The sequence below is a fragment of the Euwallacea fornicatus genome, chromosome 24 (genome assembly GCF_040115645.1).
Source record: "Euwallacea fornicatus isolate EFF26 chromosome 24, ASM4011564v1, whole genome shotgun sequence".
NCBI lineage: Eukaryota > Metazoa > Arthropoda > Insecta > Coleoptera > Curculionidae > Euwallacea > Euwallacea fornicatus.
Window position 1 is genome coordinate 2,870,928 of NC_089564.1, and position 24,781 is coordinate 2,895,708.

The 24,781-nt window shown below is 34.2% G+C and overlaps 1 protein-coding gene and 1 long non-coding RNA gene across 2 annotated transcripts in view; one reads left to right on the plus strand and one right to left on the minus strand.

Moving 5' to 3' along the window:
* Positions 1-17,721, plus strand: part of LOC136346769 (homeobox protein Nkx-2.1-like) — a 47,443-nt gene extending 29,722 nt beyond the window's left edge. Inside the window, exons 6-7 of the mRNA XM_066296189.1 lie at positions 10,951-11,037; positions 13,034-17,721. Of these exons, the coding sequence (XP_066152286.1) occupies positions 10,951-11,037; positions 13,034-13,306 (360 nt within the window). The 3' untranslated portion in view covers positions 13,307-17,721. The remainder of the gene's footprint in view (positions 1-10,950; positions 11,038-13,033) is intronic.
* LOC136346792 (uncharacterized) overlaps positions 1-24,027 on the minus strand; it is a 38,204-nt gene extending 14,177 nt beyond the window's left edge. Inside the window, exon 1 of the long non-coding RNA XR_010733360.1 lies at positions 23,964-24,027. This is a non-coding gene — a long non-coding RNA (uncharacterized lncRNA). The remainder of the gene's footprint in view (positions 1-23,963) is intronic.
* Between the last annotated feature and the right edge of the window lie 754 nt (positions 24,028-24,781).

Below are 24,781 nucleotides of genomic sequence, written 5' to 3' on the forward strand. Positions count from 1 at the left end.
TTACCTAATAGCATAATGAATATACAAGTACATAAACGATATAAGTACATATCTATTGTAATATAATTTGAATTGCATAAACGGTATATATATCCTTCAATCTTCGATATACCAAAAGGGTAAGGGACTAGTGTAATTACCATAATCCCGGCTTGATAAGGATTTGCAACGTCAGCCAAAGGTAAAGCCTCAGATTTAATCCGTTTTTAATGGCAAATAATGGCGATGAAGTGTGACGTTAAGCCTCAATCACAATATTTTCTCTGTCAATCATAACAGTTTAAATTATGAGAAAGAATCGGATTTTAGTCTGTACAATATACCTAAAGGGAAAGTAAAGAACTAAAAATTCGGATTCCACTGTTTGCTAGGAAAGAGCTTTTGAAGCTATCTCAGGGAGCATAATTAAAATAAGAGATTAGCTCTGGTTGGTTCAGGTTATTATGACACCACAGCGTTGATGCTCTTGAAATCTTGAATTATGTGTAATTGAGGTGAACTTCATGCTGATGCAATTCATAAAACAACGAAATTTGCTTATTTCCGATTAGTTAAATCGTTTTCAAGCCATTTCAGAAAACATTATTCAGATGAGATATTAGCTCATATATTAATATCAGAGGTGTTACAACAACATGAACTATTATTTTTTAAGTTATGTTCCCCAAATTTTGAATTACGTCGTCGATATAAGAATTTCATATATATATATATATATATATATAAATTTTTGAAAAAATTACGAATCTAAGTCCTAAAATACAGAACTGATTGTACTAGAAATGAGGTTTATTTTCGTTTCGCTCGAACAGACCTTTGAGTGGTTATTGTTCTGTTAAAAACCAGCTGCACGAGTGGTATGGATATAGGGGGCCACCCCTGTTTTATTCCGAGAAAATGGCGTCCATCATATGTAGGTTTTTTGTAACGAAAGTAACTCTTTTTCTTAAATTTATGTTCATCCGCACAAACCTTTATATAATATAAGCAAATATTAAGTCTAACGATTTTTTAAAATACTTTTGCAAAATTATTATTAATACTATTGAGAGCATTGTCGAAGCTGAAGCACTGGGATCCGGACAACCATAAAAGATAAGAGGTCGGTGCAATTAGGGCAAAGTTACACTGGAAAAACTTAGGATAATTCCACAGATATTCGCGAAAAACCACATCGTTGAGATGCTATTTAACGGGGAATTTAAGTATGTTAGACATTTTTCCCAAAATGTGAGATGCAAATGTTACAAAACATTTTTTTATGGGACCTATAGGTTATATATGTGATCAAGTAGTTGCATGAATAAAACAATGAACACTTATAACGTAATACATATTATAATATTTATAGAAGTCTGCTTTGAAGGCAAATAAAAAAATTAATAACCCAAGAAAGATATAATTTTTGGCGAGCGATTTGCAAAACTCCTTAATTGGCAATTTGTTTCTAATGAAATGTGCGTCGATATTTGAAAATTGCACTTCCAAACGATGAAATTTCTACGCAACGTCCATAAGGAAAAAACAATTTTTCCTCTAACTTTTGCACCTCGCATGTTGGAAAAAATTCCGTAGCGTATTAAGATTTTGCATTAAAAAGTACGTAACCAATGTCCAAAGTTGTATCTTTCTACATCCACTAGTTCTTATAATATTAAAGTAAATCAAAATTTGAAGCTTTTGACTTTTAGATTTTTTCAATCTTAAAATAGATTCTAGAAAATGCAACTTTGCCACGACTGTAATCGAACTTTTATCTATTAGTCACAGGGATCCCCATGTTTGAGCTCCAAACACGGACGTCTCATATGATTTATTAACAATGAATTGACTCCATTAATTTGACGATATTTCTACTGTTTTAAAACACCTACACACACACATAAACCTCCTCTAATAACGTTTCAATCTCCAAATGCAGTAGAATTCCATTTCATTTCAATCAAATCTTGGTAACTTTTTTACAATAATTTCAAACGATTATTCTCCAATTTGCGATGTGTGGTATTGTGTAAAGTTTACAAGAGTTTTTAGGCATTTGTACTACATTTTTGAATATTTCCGAATCCTTCTCTAAAGTGTCAGGCCCATGATTAGTTTCTCAAAAACCTTTAAAATTTTCTGAAAATTCTTCAAAATTCTATAGAAATTTTTAAGCAATTCTGCGTTGCTTTTTTAACGATTTTTTCCTGATTTTTTAGTTTTTGCGATCAGATCATCTAGTAATAAATTTAATCAAAAAAGGTAACAGCCTTTTTAACCAGACCTATAGCAACTGTATAATTTCCCCTTCTAACTCTCTCTTTTTCTCTCTTTCTCTCTCTCTCTCTCTCCGTAATTTAATTTGGTGAACTGGCTTCCGAAAGTGTAGGTAACAGGCAACCCCTGAGGCAATAACGATCGAGGCCGATTCTAACGCAATCGTGTAGCTAATAATCTGACCTACGGGGGTGCTTTGTGCGGCTTAATAGGGGTTGGTTTATAAATTGACAGTCTGCAAATTATTATTGAGGCCGTTTTGACGCCTATAGCAAGGGGAAATCGTTCACTAGCTTGACAGACCTTTTGGATTTGGAAATTAAACCGTACAAAAGAGTTTTAACGTAAAAAATTGGTACAAAGAATCGTCGTAGGGCGTATCCAAGTAGCTGCAGAGCTGTAGCGCTTTATTGCAGCGGTTTCATTTCGCTCTAGCACTAATTCTAACCGGCAAAGCGTATTACACTAGAAAGGTGGAATTGTTAATTTTCATTTTTTATAAGACCAGAGTTCGCAGTTGCTTGTAAAATCAGATATATCATCAGATAAAAAGCGTTCAGTGAATTTAAACTTTAAGTGGTGCGGCGTTCGACCGTTGCAAATTCCGTGAATGCGCCCAATATTTCTAAAGTAAAATTCCTGCATCTTAAAACTGTTTTTAGCAAGTTACGTTGAACATAGTGGTATTCAGATAGAAACATTTCATCTGTAATAGAACGAGAGAAACTAATAAAACAACTTTGCCTGGAAAACTTAAAAAGACTGTTTGGAGAGATAAAGAAAAAGTCTTTCATTAGAACGATGTGACATAACTGGATTTGCTGACCGGGCTGTCTTCAGAATTTTTCTTCTCAGTCGCAAAACTGTTGTAATGATTTCATGATTTAAGGGATAATCGTGGCAACTTCACAAAATATCGGCCCTACTGGCCAAGTCCAAACTCATAGTTGTGAGCAGTTCAACTGAATTTCACTTAGCGTCACTTACAGTTACCGGATCAGTATAAATTTATTTACAAAATGCTAAAAACCTCCGCAAAAATAGTAAACGACAATGAACTTAACTATCCATTAGTTTCAAGATCATGGCACTGTTGGAGCAAGATCGCCATTTTCTTTCCAAGGTGATATTGACGGAGGGGTACACGTTTACCAATTCAAACATGTTCGATCGTCACAATGAATATGTCTGGCCAGCTGAAAATCCACCCAACAACTAAAGACGTCGAACACAGGCACTTTTCGAGCTAAATGTATGGGTTGGTTTATTTGGCGATATGATCATCAGCCCATACATTTACGAAGGCAATTTGACCGTCGATGGGTATTTGCACTGTTTAAGGTCCTACCTTTCGGAATACATTGAAAATAACATTTGCCTTAAACGCTTGAACAACTTTTGATTCCAACAAGATAGTGCTCCGACATGGGAGAGTGACTGATTATTGGCCGAAATACTTCCCGGCAGATTCAATTCAAACAATGGAGGCACACGCCGGCCGACGCGTTCACCAGATCTCTCCCCATTAGATTATTATTGACGGGGAACTATAAAAGATCCCATTTCTAAATGAGCGAAGGAAAATCATCACAACTTCAATGACCAAAATAACAAGAAGGGACGCTTTGAGATCATTGCAGAATTTAAGCAGACTCGTGTTTGGAGATGAACGGCGAATCTTTCCCTTTTCTCTTCCAACTTTCTTTTTTTACTTACATTTTCACCAAACTGCAAGACTGACTCTTAACATGCGGAACATCGTCATAACCAAAAATGAAGCGGAATTCCTACATGTGGAAATCCAAACCGCCGCCTATGAGAAAATAAAGCTGATGATGGCCGTTGGAATCCGAAACGCTGGATTTAAAATATGGCATCGCCACGTCACGCAAGAGGAAAAGTTGCAACAATGAACCATTTTAAATTAGTTCGCCAAATAAGCTGATCAAAAATAAAAACTTTTCTTTTCAGTTACAGTTTTTTCCAACTCCCTTTGAATGCAGTCGGATTTTTTTTTTTTATTTTAAAACGGCATATTATCGAACTCTAATTTGCGCAACTTTGCCGAAATTCCTAGAGGTTTCCACGATTGAACCTCAGAGAGGTACAAGATGTATGTGCTCCTCAAAGCACGTACGTGAATGCTTTGAGGAGTGAAGTGGCACATAAATTATGTTAAGTAACTTCTCTTTAATTTAAATATTCATATCTTGATGATAACACACTCTCTCGGTCTTTTCAATTTTTTATTTTCACCCTGACACACGATCGTCAGTGGGTTTGGCGGTTTGCGAAAAAACCCAGGATTCAGGCAGAGATATTGCACTTAACGCTCGGGACCGAAATGGTTAAGTAGCTTTGCATACAGGGTGTCCCGCAAACCTTCGACAATACTTCGTCTGATGGAAAGTCCATCGTTTAGAAGTCAGAAAATGAAAAAATGGCCTAAATAAAAATATCACGGATTTCGAGATGTGTATGACTTTTTTCAAAATCGACAAAAACTAACATCACTTGATATTTCGTACTGTCACTGTTAGACCAAGTAGAGAAGCAAAATTTCTGTATTAGTTTCGTCAATGGTCATTGTTCAAAACCACATCGATAGAGTTTACATGTATGCTTTGGATTTTTAAAAAACATTTTTATTTTAACGGATTCCTGACAACTCCATATCTATCATGTAACTTTTGCTCCCTCCTGTAGCAATGGATGTACAGCTATCTTGATGCCCATAGGCTCAAAAACTAGCAATGTTCTAATAGGTTCTGAAAGGTACAATAAGTATGTGTTTCTTAAATAGAAAATATTTGTTTGGCCCGTTAGATGAAACAAGTACAATTATATATTTATTATTTATTTATTATTTATTTATTATTTATTTATTATTTATTTATAAAATACAACTTTTAAAATGTCCGCAAACCTTTCAAGATTCCTCGACATCAAGATCTGTTTCCCTGTGGGTTCTCTTGGTGCAGCAGGAATACATTCCAATCTTGTTAAATTTTAATTATTTTTTAGGACTTACGTTATATTTTCTTGTTTCTAATTTTTGGGCAAGACTTTCATACCAACATTTGCTCCACGCGCATGTCCTCATTTATTGTAGGAAAGTTACAAGGACAATGATAAACGATTGAACAACAAATTAGTAATTGAGTTCAATACTTTTACGGGCAATTTCTCTTCGACCGCTGCAACCATGAGGGTTGGTTTCTAATTCTATCGATACCCGGTTCTTTTCTTAGAGCACTCGTAATTCCTCTCTCTGTAAAGTCCCAAAATTATCATTTCACTATCTCCTAAGGGTCTAAGGGCAAGTTAGCATGTCAAACACCATAAAAAGTAATGATGTGGGTGGATGTGCATTTGCCTGAGTGGCTTCATTCACCCCCGATCGACAAGTGGGGGGCCCCGCGTAATTGGGAAATAATTTACTCTCTTTGGGGTTGTTATTTTTCGACTGGCATCTGAAAGGGTCGGTGGAATCACGCTGTGTGATTTATCTCAATAGAATTATTTCTATAACTGCGTTTATAAGCGGATTGCGGTCGGATTTTCCCCCCGGATTCCACATCCCGTTGATATTTGGTTCGAAAGCGCATACCTACAAATAGTCAACATCCGCGATACTTTTTCAACTAATCACACTTCTATTTTAGTATTCTACGACCATCTACAGTAGCCAAAAGAAAAACCCATACAGTGGTTAAATCGTACTATGCAAATGTGCACGTAAATCTATACAAACACCATATTCACTCGGTGAAATCTAGGTACTTCGAGGACAAATACACTTAAGAATGGTCAATAATGAAAAACAAACATAACGTTTCCATTTATGTCTTGTATGTACGTACTTGCAGTGCCGGATTGAGACACTAAGCTCATTAGGTATAATCATTCGAGATTTTAAAAATATTTGTTTTGCCCATGTTCGTTTCACGTTAATGATCATCGAGAGGTGACGATTGATAATTAGATGTAATGAGTCTAATAATAGTAGATAAGGATTTTTGCATATGGCATCCTACGGTGTCCGCAGGAGAATAATTAAATACCGCCAAGAGCTATTTCTTCTCCAAAGTGTTGCTGCTACATGTCATTCCGTTGTTTCTTGGAGACACTCCAATTATAGCAAAGATTAGGGTAACAGAAGTTCAATTCTCACGTGAAAGTACAGTTAAGTCTGCACCTAACTGATACTTTTGCTTCTGCTCTTTACTGCATCGGACTTGCGGGATTTAGTACGTAAAAAAACAACGCTAAGCGCACTGAAACGCAACGTCCTGTACATATCATTGTGTTAATTGGTTAAATGTGTGCTTCGCTTTTCGTCATCATCGATCCGAGTTACGAAATAAAAATGAATCATCCTCATCATCCTTGTTGCTTTCCCATGCATTTTGTGGCGTATCTTTTGAGAGGTGTGATGGCTTTGAAATCTTAATTAAGCAAAGTGAGCGTATACATTTCCATCGGATACGACACCTATTTCGTCACGATTAGACTCGAACACATAATAAGTTGGAGAATGTTTACACTCTGGCAATTACGAGATTACGAGGCTCTCTGTTGTAACTGAAATGTAAAATAATTAATACAAAAAATGCGCCGAGTGTCCTCGTGGAGCTCTTTAAAAACCAACAGCGCTTAAAAGCAGCATACTAATAGGACCATGTGAAAAAGCTAGCACATATTGCTATAAATAGGTAGCAGCGTGGACAAAGCCGAGTGGTCAACTTTCCTCGCAAGAAGTAATTAATGTCTATAAACACTCGTAAAGCTGAACGCAGAGCTTCATCCTACTAATCAAGAGTTCTTTAAACTGTTGACACAATCCTGCTGCGGTCGCTACCGGCCATTGCAGTGCTGTCGTTGCTGCACTTGCAAGATGACCGTTTTTATAAAAACGAAACGTCCAGGGATGGACTTTTACAAATTCGATCCTGTGGCGCAGCAAGGACTAAACAATCAGTCAAATTTAGCGACGCTTGCATTATAAACATAAAAAAGCGAAATATTTATAGTTTATATATATATATATATATATATATATATATATATATATATATATATATATAACTTAACAATTGCGAAATGTAGTACTTTTCGGTGCAAGACTGGAGATGACCGCAGAACCGCCCGGAGTGCGATCATTTGGTGAAAGCGGGAAAAATGCCACACTTCATTTTACACATTTCCTTTGTAATGGCTAATTTGAATTATTAACGCAATGCTGCGGTCTCCAGTGGCCATTGCAGCGTAGTCGTTGCTGCATTTGCGAGATGACCGCTTTTATGAAGACTAAATGCCCAGGTATGGACTATTACAAGTTTTATGTCACATAATATTAAGTGACAGGATTTTGAAGCGTAGAATGAATTGAGCAATCGTTAAATCACGCCAATTGCATGTGAAACGTACTAGAAACGTAAAACACGAATGATCGAGAGGTTTGTACGTACTGACCGGGCCATTTGCGGACTTTACCGCACACGACTGCAGATGACCGAACGCGAACGTAAAATGTGGATATTTAGCGAACACGGAAAAAATTGATTTTTTTTCGAAATTCTTCACCTACATACCACAGGTATACCTGTGTGAAATAAATTCAAACTTTTGAATTCGAATCTGTAGCATTGTGGTATTGAAATTCACACCCTTCCCCAGTTCAGTTTAGGATGGGAAATTTATAAGCGTTAGTTTTTGACCAATTTTCCATTCTCCCTCGCAGCTCTCTATTAAATTTACTCAGAGCCTCGTTATTACAGAAATAACTAAACGATCCTTTTAAAGCAAACGGGAATAAACTACTGAAACCAGCCTGAGCCTAAATATCTCTTAACGCACCTAAGCTCATCAGCTGCACACTAAAGTTGACCTAGATGTGATAGAAACATCTATGGAACTAACGCACAATCACTATTGGGTTTTGCATATACAGCGCTTGTAAAAAGTATTGCAACACGTTGAAAACTTTCATAAACTTCGTATTTTTTCAAAATGCTTCAACAGCAATAATTTTACTCAAAAAAAGGCATCTAATGCATTATTTTCCATGTTAGAATTTTTCACTTCTATTCAGCTGCTTCTGCTAATTTCTTATTTTCAAACGGAAAAGTACCCATTGTAGTACATCAAATGAAAGGTAAGTTAATAAGGGACATAACGGTATACTCAAAACTAAAATTGAATTTATAGTTTCCTTGTTATTATTCCTTTTTTATTGATGTGTGTTTAACCATTTTCTTAAATATCGGATTGATGAAAGTTATACAGCACTAAAGGTGGTGCAATACTTTTTACAACTGCTGTACAGGGTGTCCCAAATAAGAAGTAATATTCCCTTATGTGCAAAAAAGTACAAGTTACGTCAAAAATTTTTCTACAAAAGTTCGATGATTTTTGAAGGGCTTTTGTTATATAACGATTTGGCATATACAGGGTGTATGACTTTTACGGCGTAAACACCAATTTCGTTATTTTAAATTGAACTCCCTATTTTTTGGGGATTTTCGGATTCCTCATTAAATTGTAAGGCCACTTTACGTAAAGCATCGTATATCTAAAATTTGCCATGTCCCAGTTATTTGGGAAAATTTGAAAATTTTGACATTTGCAGAATCCTACGAAGTTGAATGCCTTGCCCTCACCGTTACGAATTTCCGAATCAGTCTTCGGTGGCTACAAGACCACTTAATAAGCGACATTTTGGCTTATTTTAATTTGAGAAAAAGCCTTTCGCAACCCCCGAAATATCCCCTCAAAACTGCATCATTTCAAATGTCAATAACTTGTTGATTTTCGTTAGAATGCCCCATATATTTTTCCGTGAAACGATCCCCAATTTAATTACCTGTAACTTTGCTATAGATGTCCCTATATCAAAAAGCAATAATTTACTGTAAAAATAATTTTTTATTAAAAATTATTGGGTTTTTGTTTTTTTTATCAGATAAGTGATTGACAATTTTGAAATGTGTGCAACCCAAGTAAGATTAGACCTTCACAATTGTTATTTAATATGCATTTAAAGTATTGCTCTTGGGTCACTCATGTATCAGCAAAAGTTTCTCAATAGAAGAGTTCGGGCAAGATTAATATTCGTTAGGATTTCTCAAAGTTTAAGCGAATATGGAGTCTTGGGACGTTCTCAACGAAGTAAATCTAGGAATGTTCTGACTCGAGAAGGTCTAATAAATGATTGCTCTATGCTTCGCAGAGACTCCAGAAAATTCTTTATGACATTATAGTGGACAAATGCAAATACCTAAATCGACAACACACAACTTAACAACGCGGCTTAACAAATATAAGTTCAAATTTGCAAAATTGCAATATCTTCACCCAAGCGACAATAACAGACGCTAGGAATTTTGTCGAAATATACAAGGTGTTCTAGAATTATGGGGACAAATCGATAGAGGTAACAGATTATCGAAAAATAAATATAGTTTACTTAATAAAAGATCGTCTTAAGACCCGTCATTCCTGAGATGCAGGGTATTGAAATTCTACTTTTTTTCTTTTTTTTAGTTTATTTTAAAACTACTGGGACTATTGAAATGAAAATTGGTGTATCTTTGTTTCGTAATTCGATAAATTTGATGGGCATAATTAAAATTTTGTACATAATAGGGGGCGCTAGTTATACGTGCATCATTACATGTATTCATCCTAAATTTTTTTAATTTTAGATTTATCGGTAAAAAGACTCAAGAATATCAAATAACTATCAATTCTGCATAAAAAAGTTACTCTTAGTAAAATACTCTAAAGTGAACGGTTGTCCAGAAAAATGACAATTATTGTCGACGAAGACATGGATTTTTTGAATAAATTCGAAGAAACACCTTCTCTCTCTCGAATCATGGGTGTTCACGTAGATGATCTATAGTTCAGCCCCTATAATTTGATTCGCCCAAGCTACTGTGAAATTTGTTTCTTAGATTCACACATCTGAGTTTAAATGTATGTTTATCGGCCTAGTATGATTAAACTCGGCTCATGATATCGCAGTAAATTCGCCAAAGCTTTTTATTCAAATTGGATTAAAAGAACCTTAAAATTTTATCCCTTTAAATTAATCGTGTAAAAAAATCGTATTAAATCATACGAATTAAGCTATCAAATTTAACCACCAACGAAATCAATTCTGAAATTAGGGTTTCTTCAATTTCTGTTGGCTGCTTTTATTTCACCCTAAAAACGTTTTAAGCAGTTTTGCGTGTTTTACGCCTATGTGACTATTTAATCTGTTTTACACCCATAAGTACCACTAAATAATGTAATATTGATCTGATCGTGAAAGTGCCCCTCTTGGGAGAAATGGCGTCAGTAGCGGCGTGTGTGTTTGTCTGGAAGTCAAAAATGTCGAAATTCTTAGAGAATCAATATGGAGACCTTGTAGCGCCCGTAATAAAATATTTAGAAGGAGATAGAATAACATTAACTCTTTGTAGCCAGAAAATGCCGTTAGAGAAGTGAAAATACATCTACCTGCCTAACCTGACCTAACCCAATGCACTACATTTTGCAGCTCCAAATTTCACGTTTCCTACAGGCGATAAGACTTCTATGATGCTATTGCCACCCTCCTTTTAATCTAGATCTGATTGCTCCCAGACTTATCAATCAATTCTAATAGACGCGTCCTGACCAAACAAATTTCTGTTGTTACAGGTGAAAATTTGGTTCCAGAACCACAGGTACAAGTGCAAGAGGCAGGCCAAAGAAAAGGCGATGGCCGAACAAAACCAACACAACCAGGTAACATACCTTTCGATTTCTTTCAGTCCTACAATAACAAAAATCCCATTCATTAAGGCGGAGAATGGAATTACTGTAGCAAGATAACGCTTTTAAAAGTAATGCTTCTTAAAAGATTTTAAGCCTATTTAAACTTTGACTTTGTGGAAGCTTCACAAATTTATGGTCCTGATGGTTTAATATAAAAAAACCTAGGAGAAAATCTTGGATCGAGGTGATTAGCTTTGTCTAACTTTAAAAGGGTTCTCCTCCGCCAATGCGAATTCGCACTTGAAAGGTCATTTTATTTGCTTTTCCATACTTTGAAGGGTTTGGCACTGAAAATGGAATTTGAGGGGTCCAGAGGTAATCTCGTCAATGCGCCGAGAATTTCGAACCTCGAACAAAAGAATAAGTTATAATAATATCGTCAGCAGACAACCGTGTTTATACAAGGTACTCTGTTGACAGAAGACCAAAGGAAAATAAAATGTCTTGCTTAACCCATGTAGGTTTCCGAACGTATGTTTACTCAACAGCGGACCCCATATTCGTTGAATCGACGAAACGTTATTTGAATTTCGGCTTAGTGAAGAAGAAATTTCTTGGTACACTCTGTGTGTATCTAGTTTTCACCTCAATTGTTGTTTCAGACATTTAACTATGTGTCACGCAAGTAATAATCTGATTTCCATATTAGATTTATTCCGTTCGCTAACCAAACGGTTAAAAAAAAATCAGTGTGTCGATGCTAATCCCTCTTTTAGCTTTACATTCCTTCAAGATTGGGTCTTTTAAAACTTCATTGGTTACAAGGTCTTTTTGGCCTTATAAGAAAATGAAGTAATAATCGCATTTGTTTAGTGGTAAATAAATGCTAATGATCGCATCCGTCGGAAGATGCATCATCAGGGGAGGATGGTAATTTATTGTCCTGATTCAATTAGGCATGCGACAGCAGAGTACTGTTATTTAAAATGGAAGAGCTCTTGATGGGCATTGAAGAGATGGCAGAGTATACACTGTTATTGAATTGTTATGTCAATGAGAAAAGCACAACCACAAGTTTGGAAATTCCTCCGGGAGGAAAACTTCCAATTCTCCATTAAAAATAGGATCTAATGGACTGGCGGGAATTTGAGGAATTCAAATGCGTTATTTAATAACAATCGATGTATGGCCTTTTAACGTAATCTGTAGTTGACTACCTATGTTTGGACAAAAGGCCAACCTCGGATACATAAAAAGAAATTAAACGCTAGCAAATTGCACGCGGAGTAATGACCAACACAGAAAAAGAAATAAAATAAGACAAGAGTAATTAGGTATAATGGTCAAACAGCAGCTACTTGCCTGAAATCAACCTTTTTTGATAGATGTGTATGGGTTGAAGAAGGATTTTAGACGGCTTTCAATATTTGCCTCTTATACATTTTAATTTATCGTTCATTTTCCTTCTTCTATTCGTTTTTTCTAGGTTTTTCTAGGTTCTGAAAGTTAATAAAGATGTTTATCCGACCGCTTACTAAAGGGCAAATATTATTCGCAGTTAATTTTAGCTCGGAACAGTGCGCGAATTCACTGCTTCAACAACCCCTGCTGCAATTTGGCAAGCTCATAGGTTATTCTTTTCCCATCTGCAAACGAAGATCTTCAAATCACCTCGTTCATCCGATTTTCGCTGACGAACCTTCTGAGTATGCCTTTCTATCCAGTGCTTTCTTCTCTAGTTTCTTCGCACATTTTAACATAAAAGCCATACCCAGAATGTCTCAAGTAGGGACAGATCTTTTGGGCACTATTTTAAACAGATTAGAGAATATGCTCTGCAATGAGGTGCGGTAAGTTGACATTTGGGTGCATCGCATACGTTACAAAACTTCAAACTCTGCACTTATTACGTATTTAAACGGTCAAGTTTTTATTCAAAAAAACATTCTAAAAATTAGGGGTTGGACCACCTACTAGAAACTCGTTTGTCGTGCAGTTCAAATGACACATTATTTCTTCGTTCTAGTCATCGAGCTCTCCCAGAAGAGTAGCAGTCCCAGTTCTAGTCAAAGACGGCAAACCGTGTTCGGGCAGCAGCAATCAAACGACTTCGACATCGTCGAGCAGCCAATCAAATAGTGACCAAACGCGGTCGCAACAGGCCACCGCCTGTCAGTCGAGCCAAGCTCAGGCCCAGTGCATGGCCAATAGCGGCCTGGCAATGGCATATGGCAGGCAACAAACGAATTACCAGCAACAGTGTAGTGCGTACTTACCGCTGCAAGCGAGGGCATGGTAGTGCCACGAGCAGTACGGGTTGGTCTATAATAGTGACATGTAATTTTGTTTTCGGTTAAGTTGAATTTGAGTTGAACTTAAAAATTCATTTTGGAACGGAAGATTTGGAACTTTTGAAAGGACTACCCGTGCTTTTTTAGTTGAAATTGGTAACATTTCATTGGTGGCAATTATTTGTTGTAATACGTAGTGGTTGGGACTCTAAAAGTAAATGAAAATTGTGTCAATGGATATATGCGAAGTAGTATTTTCAGGTGGTTGGCAGATTTTAAACTTACATTTTTGCAAATGTGTACTTCCTTCTACTCAGTGGCCCTTTTCATGATAAACTTATTCTTGAAAGTGTTAGATACTTCATGGATGAAATAATAGCTTGCCGAAGCCAAGGCATCCTTTACTGATTTTTTTTTTTTTTTTACTTGAAAGCTTTAATATTTTGAAATTTGAACACGTGTACAAATATAGGTGAATAATGTTTTAAACAATTATATGTAAACGATATGCGAACAGATATAACTTAGTATTTGCAATTTGCAATATAGTTCGTAATTATGTAATAATTAGTGTAAATGATATTATGATCTCCTAGAATATTAAAGCGTTAGAAAAACAGGGTTGAAATGTACATAATTGAATAAATACAGAATATCTCAACAGCGTGTAATCTATTGATTGCTGGGCATTGCGAAGGATTGAAGGAAAATACCCAAGGTGTCTCAAACCGGAATGAAATTTTTCAAATTTTTAACAGGATTTATGGGTAATTGTTAGCGTTCGAACCTATTTTTGCAGTGCTTGATGATGAATTCAACGTTTCCTCTTTTGTACCTTAGTCTTTCATGACTTATTACACCATAATTTTAATGTTTCAAAAATAAGAATGTTTTCAGCTTTTTTTGTGTTAAATTAGCTCTTTCCCATCTAATGCGGACTCAAACAGTTTGCAAAGTATAAACCTAGACACTTAAACCCAAAAATATGGTTCATAGGAACAACTATGAATATCTTCAAAGAAAACACCAGGATAATGGTATTCTATATCCCTTAAAAAATATAATTTAGAAATATCGCACTTTTTTGAGACACCCCGAATTCCTTCCACAATTTCTTACTTCTCAGCTCACATGCTTAACGTGCTCACTCATGGTAACACAGATATCGAAGGATTACAAGTTATTGAGACATCCTGTATATTTTACGAGAATAAGAGTTGACAAACTTGTTGGAAAATATCATGGTTTCAATGCAAAATTTCAACGAGATATAGAGTAGGTACGTGCGTTCTTTATTGAAACGTTATCAGTTAATGAAATTTTATTCAAAAGCTGATGACCCTCATCACACATAATGGCAGTTTAAATTAATTATATATTTAAAATTCATTAATCGTGCAATCTGAAATATGGTCCCAAAGGCCGTCAATAGAGAGTAATGATTTGCTAATAAGAATCTATAATTTTTATGAATGTTACGGAATAACTGGGGTTTTGATTAAATAAAGGAGTCAATTCGGGTAACTCAAAAATACAGAAAAACATTCAGTAATGTTAGTTCAGGTTACTTAATTATTTTTGAGGCCTGACAAAGATGCCCGAAAATTCCGGACTGGCCTCAATGTTAGTTAGTACACATAAATAGATTTCAGAGTATTTTTCATTTTAAAAAATACAAAAACTCCCCCAAAACTCAGTACCAGTAAATTTTAAATTTCTCTTATCCGGTTTAGACAAAATAACTATTAGTAAAGTCAGTTTTCACACATAAATCTGTATAGGTACTTGGAAACTTATCAATTTTTTTTGTAAAGTAAAACGATTATAGAAAATAATGACAATTTTCGCTGTTCTGAAATGCTGAAAACTTATCAATAAAAAATATCTCAGCAACCATCCGGAAAAATTTGTATCATGCAGGAAAAACATAAGCAGAATTCTTCTTTTCATATATTTTTTGTTTTGATTTCCGTTGCTGTTGTTTTGTAAAGTTGAAATTGGAGATTTTTGAATAACCTACTCGACTTGACTAGAACAGAATTAAGTCAAATTCATATTACGCTTTAGGCATTGAATGCACGAGCACTTGCACAGTAGCGTACCTGAAATTTCAAACGAGGACAAAATGTATAAATGGGATGTTACTTCACATTTGTGCAAAATAGCTGAATAAGAACTCTAACATCTGGAATGAACAACATCAACGGCCACGAGACCGCGAGCAACACAACCCTCCCTGTTTCTCGATAATGACTAATAGGTAAACTGAATTGTCCGTTGTATTTATACTGTGCGCAGGCATGCGCTCACGCTTGCTCATGAGTAGAAATATCTTTGACGCACGATGGGCTAGGTCACACACGATCCTAATTCGGATACGGGGTTTTAACTTGTTCCTTCCCATTGAAGTTATTTTCATGTTTGAATATTTGAAAGTCGAACTTCAAGGTTTCGTGGAGTCTCTCAATTCAACAGATTCATAAATCTAATTCAGTAAAGAAATAGGGAAGGACGAATAGCACATAAAACCATCATCCCAGCCAAAAAACCGGAGTTATAGAAAATAGAAATTCAATTTCGACGAGCCAAAAAATATATAAAGGTTTAGGAAAAGCCTTTGATTGGAACAGATGTAACATGCAAAGGTTCAATTGAACAATTCTCCCAAGAAAGTAGTGGAGGTTATTGATCAGAAAAAGAAATTGCGAATGAAAAACGGAGTTAGATTTCTCTCCTAATCATCCGCATAGTTACAGATTAGCTTGGCAGGGTACTAGAAAAATACAATCCATTTTTAAGCCGATACTGACAATCCAGAAGATCATGATATCGGATCAAAACTAAGGATATCTTTTGTCCAAAACCACGGGTTTACAGTGCCGTGAACATAAGTAATATCTGCAGATTCTTTTCAGCGAGAAAAGAATTACTCTAACAAGATTTACATTGATCTTGCCAGTACTATCATAAATTAAACAGAGAAAACATCGGGATCTGCAATTTCTTAACCTTCATTGGAAGCATATGCTCCGTCATATAGCGTGTGCGCAGAAGCCAGTCCCACCAATGAGTACGTTTGAACACATGCTTGCACACAGTATAAATACGACTGCCGATGCAATTTCGGCCTCAGTTATCGTCCAATGGTATGGGTTATTACTTCTTGTTCGTTACCTTGCCGTTTTTGATAGTGCTCATTCTAAGTGTGAACAAAAAGCCAACAAGAAATACCGTTGAACCACCGATTCGAGGACCAAAAGACATTTTAGAATACTATTATGAGATAGTTCAGTGGTTCATGAGCAAATCACTTTCACTTGTCTTGGACTAAGTATCAGAATTAAAAAAAAAAAAAAACAGAGCAGCTCTTATACCTTTCAGAAACTTTCAGCATATAAAATTGAAGTATTTTCTCTAATTTCTAAGTTTTTTTCATCTCGTCATACACGTCATAATAAGATAGGGTGATCCTGATTGCTCAAATTCAGTTTCAGATAAATAATTTTGTGTGATTTCTAGATTCAACGATAACAAACGTTTTAACTTTTATTGTTATATTTATATTATTATTATTTATTTATTTGTCGAAAAGATGTGAAATCTTCCCTTTCTTTCCAAAATTAGGTAAATCAGACTAATTCTATGTGTTCTTCAAGACCCAAATTTTTAAGTTTTTCCTCGGGTTCGATAACATTACAATATTAATAATAAAGATTGCAATGCTAGGGTTCACCATGAATCCAGAGAAGATTCAGGAATATTATTAAGACAATCGAAAAAAGGACCCTCATTTTAATATTTCTCAATTAAATGTTAATTTTCAATTAACTGTAAATTAATTCAAATGAAATCGACTAAAATCAAAAAGTTATTTTTCAAGTAATTTGATGTTCAAGCGATCGAACTTCTTAAACCCAATTTCAACTACGCTTCAAAAAATATTATTTTACCAAATTAACCATTTTCAGGAAAACTGAATTTTTTGGTATGGTTGAGGACTAGACTAGGTATCCAAAATCCTAATTTTAATGCAGGAACAGGAATAACAACCAGAGATCCGCCACACTAAGAAGTTTAGTTTAAAATGGTTCTTATGTAAACATTTATGCATAAATAGTTATAATTGAAAAAAATCGAAAACTTGCGTGACACTCAGTTATTAAATTTGTATTTAATTGACATCGATATGTCTGTAAATAATTACAGAATCATATACTTATGTTATTTAATAATAATTAATAGCTACGCATACAATGTTTTGTATATAGTATAGATATGAAGAATGTTAACGTATAAGTTTGTATTTAATTTTGCAAATAAATTGTACAGTATAATTGTTAGATATCGATGGTATGGCGCAATGTAATGTATCTGTGTTTTTAATTTAATTTACTATACTTAACAATAAATTGAATAAATTATGTTTTGTGGAGTTTAATTTGCTTTTCATCAACGTTATATGTGGTGTTATGAATTCAATAAGAAATGTCTAATTTATTTAGACATTGGTTTATATTTTTTTTTCAAAAACACTAAGAGTTATCTATTATAAATTAATATTATTATTATACATATGTAATACGTGTATATAAGGATTTGTGAATTGTGATAATGGTGACAACCTTTACTACAGGTGCTCGCCCGGTCAGCATCAGATTTAATTTTCGCATCAAAGTTATCCATATTTCCACAATGATGTACCATAATTAAATCATATTTTTTAGCATTTACGCAGAAGTAGACACAATAAATATGAAGTGAATAATAAATTTATAAAATGGAATTTGGCAAACAAATCTGCTTTGCGGCCCTTCCTTTGCAATTAATTACTGCCGATATGTGTATAGAGAATGAAATTTAGCACAAAATAAAGCAGATAACTGAAGAACTCGAGAAAAATATGAAATTGGTTTAAAATAGCTCTCAAGGAAAATATAAAAGGAAAGAAAGTATGTAGTGAAAATTTTAATCCCTAAATCCATTTTACAGCATTAGATTTCGTAAAGAACTTCTTGAACTTTCAAATACGATGGAAGTGAGAAGGATAAATCATTTGTAAAGAGTTATCAAAATTTTGGAAAATATTAGATAACAATGGAGTTTCATCCCCTTCAGAAAGACTCTTCATTCACTTTTTAATCTTTGAATATTCAAATTCATTTTTGAAACACAGAACAAAAAGCAATGGCTTTAAATTTCTTTGGCATTTCGTTTTGATTCATTCCCTCACATAAAGAACTCAATCTTGGTTCAGTCGTTGAGTACTGTGGAATGTCATTTGAGGTTTTTGATAAAATTCTTCAAATTATTGATTAAAAAATAGACATAGTTTATTCGAGAATTATAAGTGCTTTAAGATGTAATAAGAGCCATTGTTGTATATACCATTTTTCAAAATTGCTAAAATCTTATTACTCAAGTCTGGTAAATCACATGAATATAAGGAACGGTCTTATTAAAGAACTAATGTAGTTTTTTAATGGAATGACATAGTAGATACTGCCTCAAGCCCTTAAATTCTTCACAGACTCTTGAGATTTCAGTACCTGCATTCATTAGGAGGCACCAATTGAGGGCAATTGATATTTCCCTCAAGTACAATACCTAAGTACCACGTCAGTTTGAGAATACTTAATTGATATTAAGTCAATGCTATATTTAAAATTATGTCCAGTAAAGCTTTAATCTTCGAGTAATTCAATTTTTTATTTACATTTCTTCTTGACTATAGATGACTCTACGAACTATTTAACACATCACTGTGGTACGATATACAGGGTGTGTCGAAGTATTTTTTTTTAATTTTGTAAATTGGCAAAAAATATTACAGTTGTCGATGAGCACTCCAATATTTTAATGAATTTTGACACTCTGCACTCTCTCTTTACATCACAGAGGAATTCTGCAAGAAAATTTCGTATTTCTAACCGTTTTTAAAGTATTTTAATAAAGTGATTTTGTGCATTCTCAATGTTTTGTTAATATTACTTTTTGATGCGCCCTGCGCGCTAACGAATATTTCATCTTGTTCATGTAAGATAAATTTTTCCGAATCGCTTTATTTTTTCATTCGTAATCATTATATACTCATTTATATGAATATTTCTGGTACACCCTGTATAAGCGAAAATTATTTGATATTTCTGGCACTTCAGATTCAAAATATAGATGTAACAAGATAAGGCGTAGCTCATCGACACCTTTATGATCCTTGGTGATCAGAAGGATGTGCTGAATTAAATAAAATAGAGCGTCTACAAAAACATGAAGAGCTGTGTCTCAACTTTTCTAACAGTATCTTAAATCTTATAACCAACAAAACAGAATATACATTAGGAATCGATGATCACATTTCTTTAATCTTAATTGTCCCGTAATTTGCTAAAGCTCTAGTCCAACGGAGATATCTCATACTACAGGGGGTGTAAAATACCCAAATCTCATAAATAATTATATGAATAAAACAAAATTGAAAACCAAATTACATTCATTGCGATTGTAATTGGGCGAATTAAATCTGAAATATATCCCCGCAATTTACAATATTCAGAGTAGAATGCCAGTGACATTCCCTACCCTTTATTCTTCCCCGCAACATCTTAAGGAAATGTAAGACATCACCCCGTTTGTTATGAATATCTTATTTAAGCTTTTGAATACAATTTGCTCATCAGAGCGTCAAGAAAATGTTTGCAATTTTAACTATTACAATAAAATGAAAATATTACAAAAAAGTATACAATTAAATTTCCCAAAAATGAGAAAAGTTAAATTTTAAGGCGATTTCGAGAAAAATCTGAACGGTTTTCTAAACTTTGAACCAAACAACTTTTGGAGAAAAACTTTTAATAAAAAAATATTTTTCACTATACAAATTGTCACGATTGCCATATTCATAACTAGTCATAACCATGTATATTTATGAATAACTTGTTTCTCGTTAGTATGATAACTTCATGATATGACAAAATCTTAGTTTAAAATCTGGAAAATGTATTAATGTAGGATGTCGATATTATGAATATTTAGTTTAGTTAATTTTTTTGTAAGTTTCCAAATGTAAGTAAAGATTTTCATTCAACTAAGGATATTTTTTATTTCGTTAGATAAAGTACATGTTAACTGCAGATATTGTAAATTTGGTTACTTCAAATAATAGTAAGTTATAATTTTTTCATTCTACTAAACACATATTGATTTGACAGTTTAACTGGCAGGTTAGACCCATCAAGAAAGTATTAACAAAAATGTAGAATTGCATAGATTAATTTAATTCAAGATATCGCGAAAACTCTTACAGTACTAGTTTTATTGTCGAATTATTTTTACTCTATTTTTTTTTATATATGTTATATTATATTTGGTATAAAAGGCCAGCATCATTATCCATAAAAATAATGAAGTTGTCGACACTGATGAAACAGTTAGGTTGATTTTTTACATCGGTAAGGTATCGGAGCACTATTTATCAGCTACCTTGAAACAGATACTTTAAATAATAATTATTGTATCCAAAAATCTCCTTAGAATCAATTCCAAGCCTGGAAATGAAAAACTATGAGGTTTATTCTCAGTTAATAGAAGTGAAAAAGTCTACACTCGGTAAAAAGAAAACAAGTCACATTTGTATGACGTAAGCTTAGCTGTATCGCCCTATTTTTACCTCTCTCTTTCTCTAGTACCTAATTTTTTTAGTGCCATTATTTCCATGACACCCTGTGTACTTTCGTAGGCCATTTGAAGTTGTTCGTTAATTTGGAAAATATTTCGAACAGTTTAGTTTGAGTTACTCCGAAATTTGGCTATTAAACCAAGTCAGTTTATGTTAGTCATGAATTTGGACATTTCTCAGCATTCAGTAAACATTTAATTCAGTTAATCATCAATAAATTATCGACAGGCCAGTCTAAACAAGTACTTTTTTATATTAATCGAATCATATCAGACTAGACAGCATGTTTCCTTGGAAGCCAACAGATTTAAAAATAATTTTAAAGTAGACGCTAACGCTTTACTATTGACTTAAAAAATCAAATGTCATGTAGTTTTTTACATTTCTTACATAAATTATTATACCGCTCTGCACGAAAATCCGAAAATTTACTATTTTCCACATAGTATCACGAGTAATCGATTCAGCTGTGTATACTTAATATCAAACTCACCCCCTCAATAAATCCATCAACCCGGGGTTCAAAATGTCGATAGGCCGCAACTTCCACCCCGTACATCACATAAAAGTATCAAACTGCTACCGACACTGTAGCGAATATTTATTGATAGCAGGACCATAAAACGTTGCCCGGTCCTGCTTCTGACATTGTAGATTTATCAGACTTTATATGCTGGCCACACCAACGCCCAGAAAAACACTATGAAGAAGGGCGAGTGTGAAGAGGGTGAGAATTATGAGACCCCAAATCTAAGATAAACAGGAGAGTTTAATTAATTTAGTTTTCGCTTGTCGGTGTTGTTAGATCAGTGTCTTCCCTATAGGATTGACGTGATGGAAAAGTTTTCAATTTTCATAATATTATCTAAAACCGTTTTTCCAAAATTCTAAACTTTTAACCGTCTTTTCCATCACCAACTTATTACTACAACTAAAATCGACAATAGCATCATATCAAACGATTGCCTTAAAAATGACTTATCAAGTACCTATTGAAGCCCTAAAATCGGTTGGCAAAAACCACTGACCGGGAACAATACAGATTGCAAGTGTCCAACTAAACTGCATGGGAATGCTGTACGTTGCAATATTTCCTTCTGGTTGCGTCGTGTGGGAGCAAGGGCCCACAGTGTAGGGCCACCCTAAAACGCACGCGGGGAGCCCCCCGGGAGTCCTTTTTCTTTGCTCATCCGGCCCTGCCTATTCGGGACTCCGCGGAGATTCGAGTACCTCGTTAGCGATTTAGATTTTCTTCGATTCTGACTTATGCCGAAAGAAGTTGATTGGAAATAATACGGTGTGAGAACTTGGGAAATGTCAAAAATGTTAATACGCATGTATTCATATAATGGAATTGTTGAGCTATACAAAAATCAGTTGGCAATTCATTAATTAAATGATCAAATTGTAAATAAATTAAACAGGTAAATGTCGTTTTTACCGAATGTGATATCTAGTCTCTCAGGAATTTCGATATATGTAAGTACTAACATTTTTACCTACAGAGGATCGCCTTTATCTTATATGTATATAAGGTGTTCTGGAGACATTGATGTAAGTGAGTACAACGTGTTAGCGGATAAACAAATAGAGCGATTCAGCTCAACTTGATTTATACAAAAATTGCTCGTCTTCATTCCACAGGGCGTTAAAGTAACTTCTTTATGTCTGAAAATGGAGAAAAAATGTGACATTCTCTGATATACAGACTTAAAATTGCTTTTGGGCAGGTTTCTGAGTACGATAAATTCATTTAAACTATCCACTTCAAGCGCGCTAATAAGTGACGCCATCTCAACTTTACTCAGATAACAGAATCGACTCAATTTTTCAAGTGCCAATAATTTCCACATTTTTACAAATTCTAATATTCTGAGCTATTTTACATCAAAAAGGTAATTTAAAAAAGTTAAATTAATTAAAAAATAAATAAATAAAAATTTTAAAAGTAAAAAACATCGTACCTCTATCACCTTTCGAGATATTTTCGATTAAATGAATCCGTGGATTTTCAATCTTTTATTAATCGTTTTTTCGCAATGTGCTTCGCTCGTTAGGTAAAATGTGAAAACAATAAGATGTTTATTTAATTAAATACAAAATATTGAGTCAGTTATTTAACGCAGTCTAGTTCACAACATGTTACAAAACAATCTAACTATTTGTCGTTAACGCTCACTCTATTGACTGAAACCAATAAAATCCTTAGTTGAACGAACATCTTTACATACATTCTAGAGTTAAACAAAAATTGTTTAAAGTAAATATTCGAAATGTAGACCGTCTACACTAACACATTTTCGAAATCTTGAGCCAAAACTTTGTCGCTCCTGGAGCAGAGTTTGATTTTCATGTCTTATTGTATTTACACCTTCTTGAATATTATCCAATAATTTCTCTCTATTTTTGGATATGGATTTGTATACCAATGACTTAAAAAAATTTTTAAAAATCTAATGGGTTTAAGGAAGAACTCTGTGGCATCCAGAGATGTTCACTATTTCCCTCAATTATGAATGTGTAAAATTATACAAGAACTCTTTTATACAAATACAGAAATGGGTAGCAGCGCCATTTTGCATAAACCAAAAACATCGTGTTAAAGTCGGAAGAAGCTTTTTACCGGTTTTTCACGGTTTCCCAATGAGTCTTGCTGGATGCTCAGCTTTTCCCAACATCATCACTCCCAAAACCTTGCAGCTCACGTTAATTAAATTTTAACTGAAGTTTTATGTTAGAAGCGATGTTCTCCCATTGGATAATCGTTTCTTTGCTTTTTTATAGTATTTGTTTTAGCTCACTCGCAATACTAATTGAAAATGCACCTACGCGACTCAGTTACCACTATTTCTTGGGTTTTGTAACCTCTTCCACTGCATATAATAATGCAGTTGTTCACACCCTTAAAGTAATTTAGTTTGTTTATTATGTTGTAAAACAGTATTGATTCCAACATTCATTAGTACACGGTAAAAAGTAAATGTTTTACTTACATGTCACAGATTTAAGTTGTAAATTACGTAATATCAACGGTCATCGAACTAAACTCAAATGACACCAACTATTTTTGAGGTTATGATGGAACAAATAAGAGAGACAACTGTAAGAAGTTCCCCAATATTATCATCCTCTCTTTCTATCGCATGACCTAGAAACCCGAGATAAGGATAGATATATGGTTTAAATTGTTCAACTCTGACAATCATCGAATTTATGTTATACCTACGCCATCCTTATCTGGCATTCATCATGATATTTTGGTACACTGTCTTACTATGATACATTAATCCACTTTCTTCCAAGCTATTTTTCTATTAAATTGACCATCCCTTTAACTTGTGCTAAACCACTTTCAATGGAATGTGTAGAATCCAGATTTAACCGGTTCTTGAAAGTTGCATTTTTTTTGCTCTTTAATTGGCAATATATGTTGACCGTAGACTGACCTTTGCGGTAGAATGTGGAAGTAACGCGAGTATTTAAATGTTATGGGGGTTCATTTTTTTATTTTGTTTGTTTTATTTTAATGACCTACAAATCGTGTCATGTAGTCATATATAATTGTTTTCAAGGGGTATACAGGGTGTTTGTCAAATTAAATATATTTTTCCTTGGAAATTTTATCTCATTGGTAAACAATAGTTTATTAAAAACGGAAATACGATTCACATAACTATGATATCAAACTGCAGAAATTAATTCTCGGTTAAAAATTCCTTAGCAAAAACTATGAATAGACGTAAAAAAGATATGTAAATGATGTGTGGAAATCCAGAAATAGATAATTTGCTGGCCCCGTCTATTTTAGGGA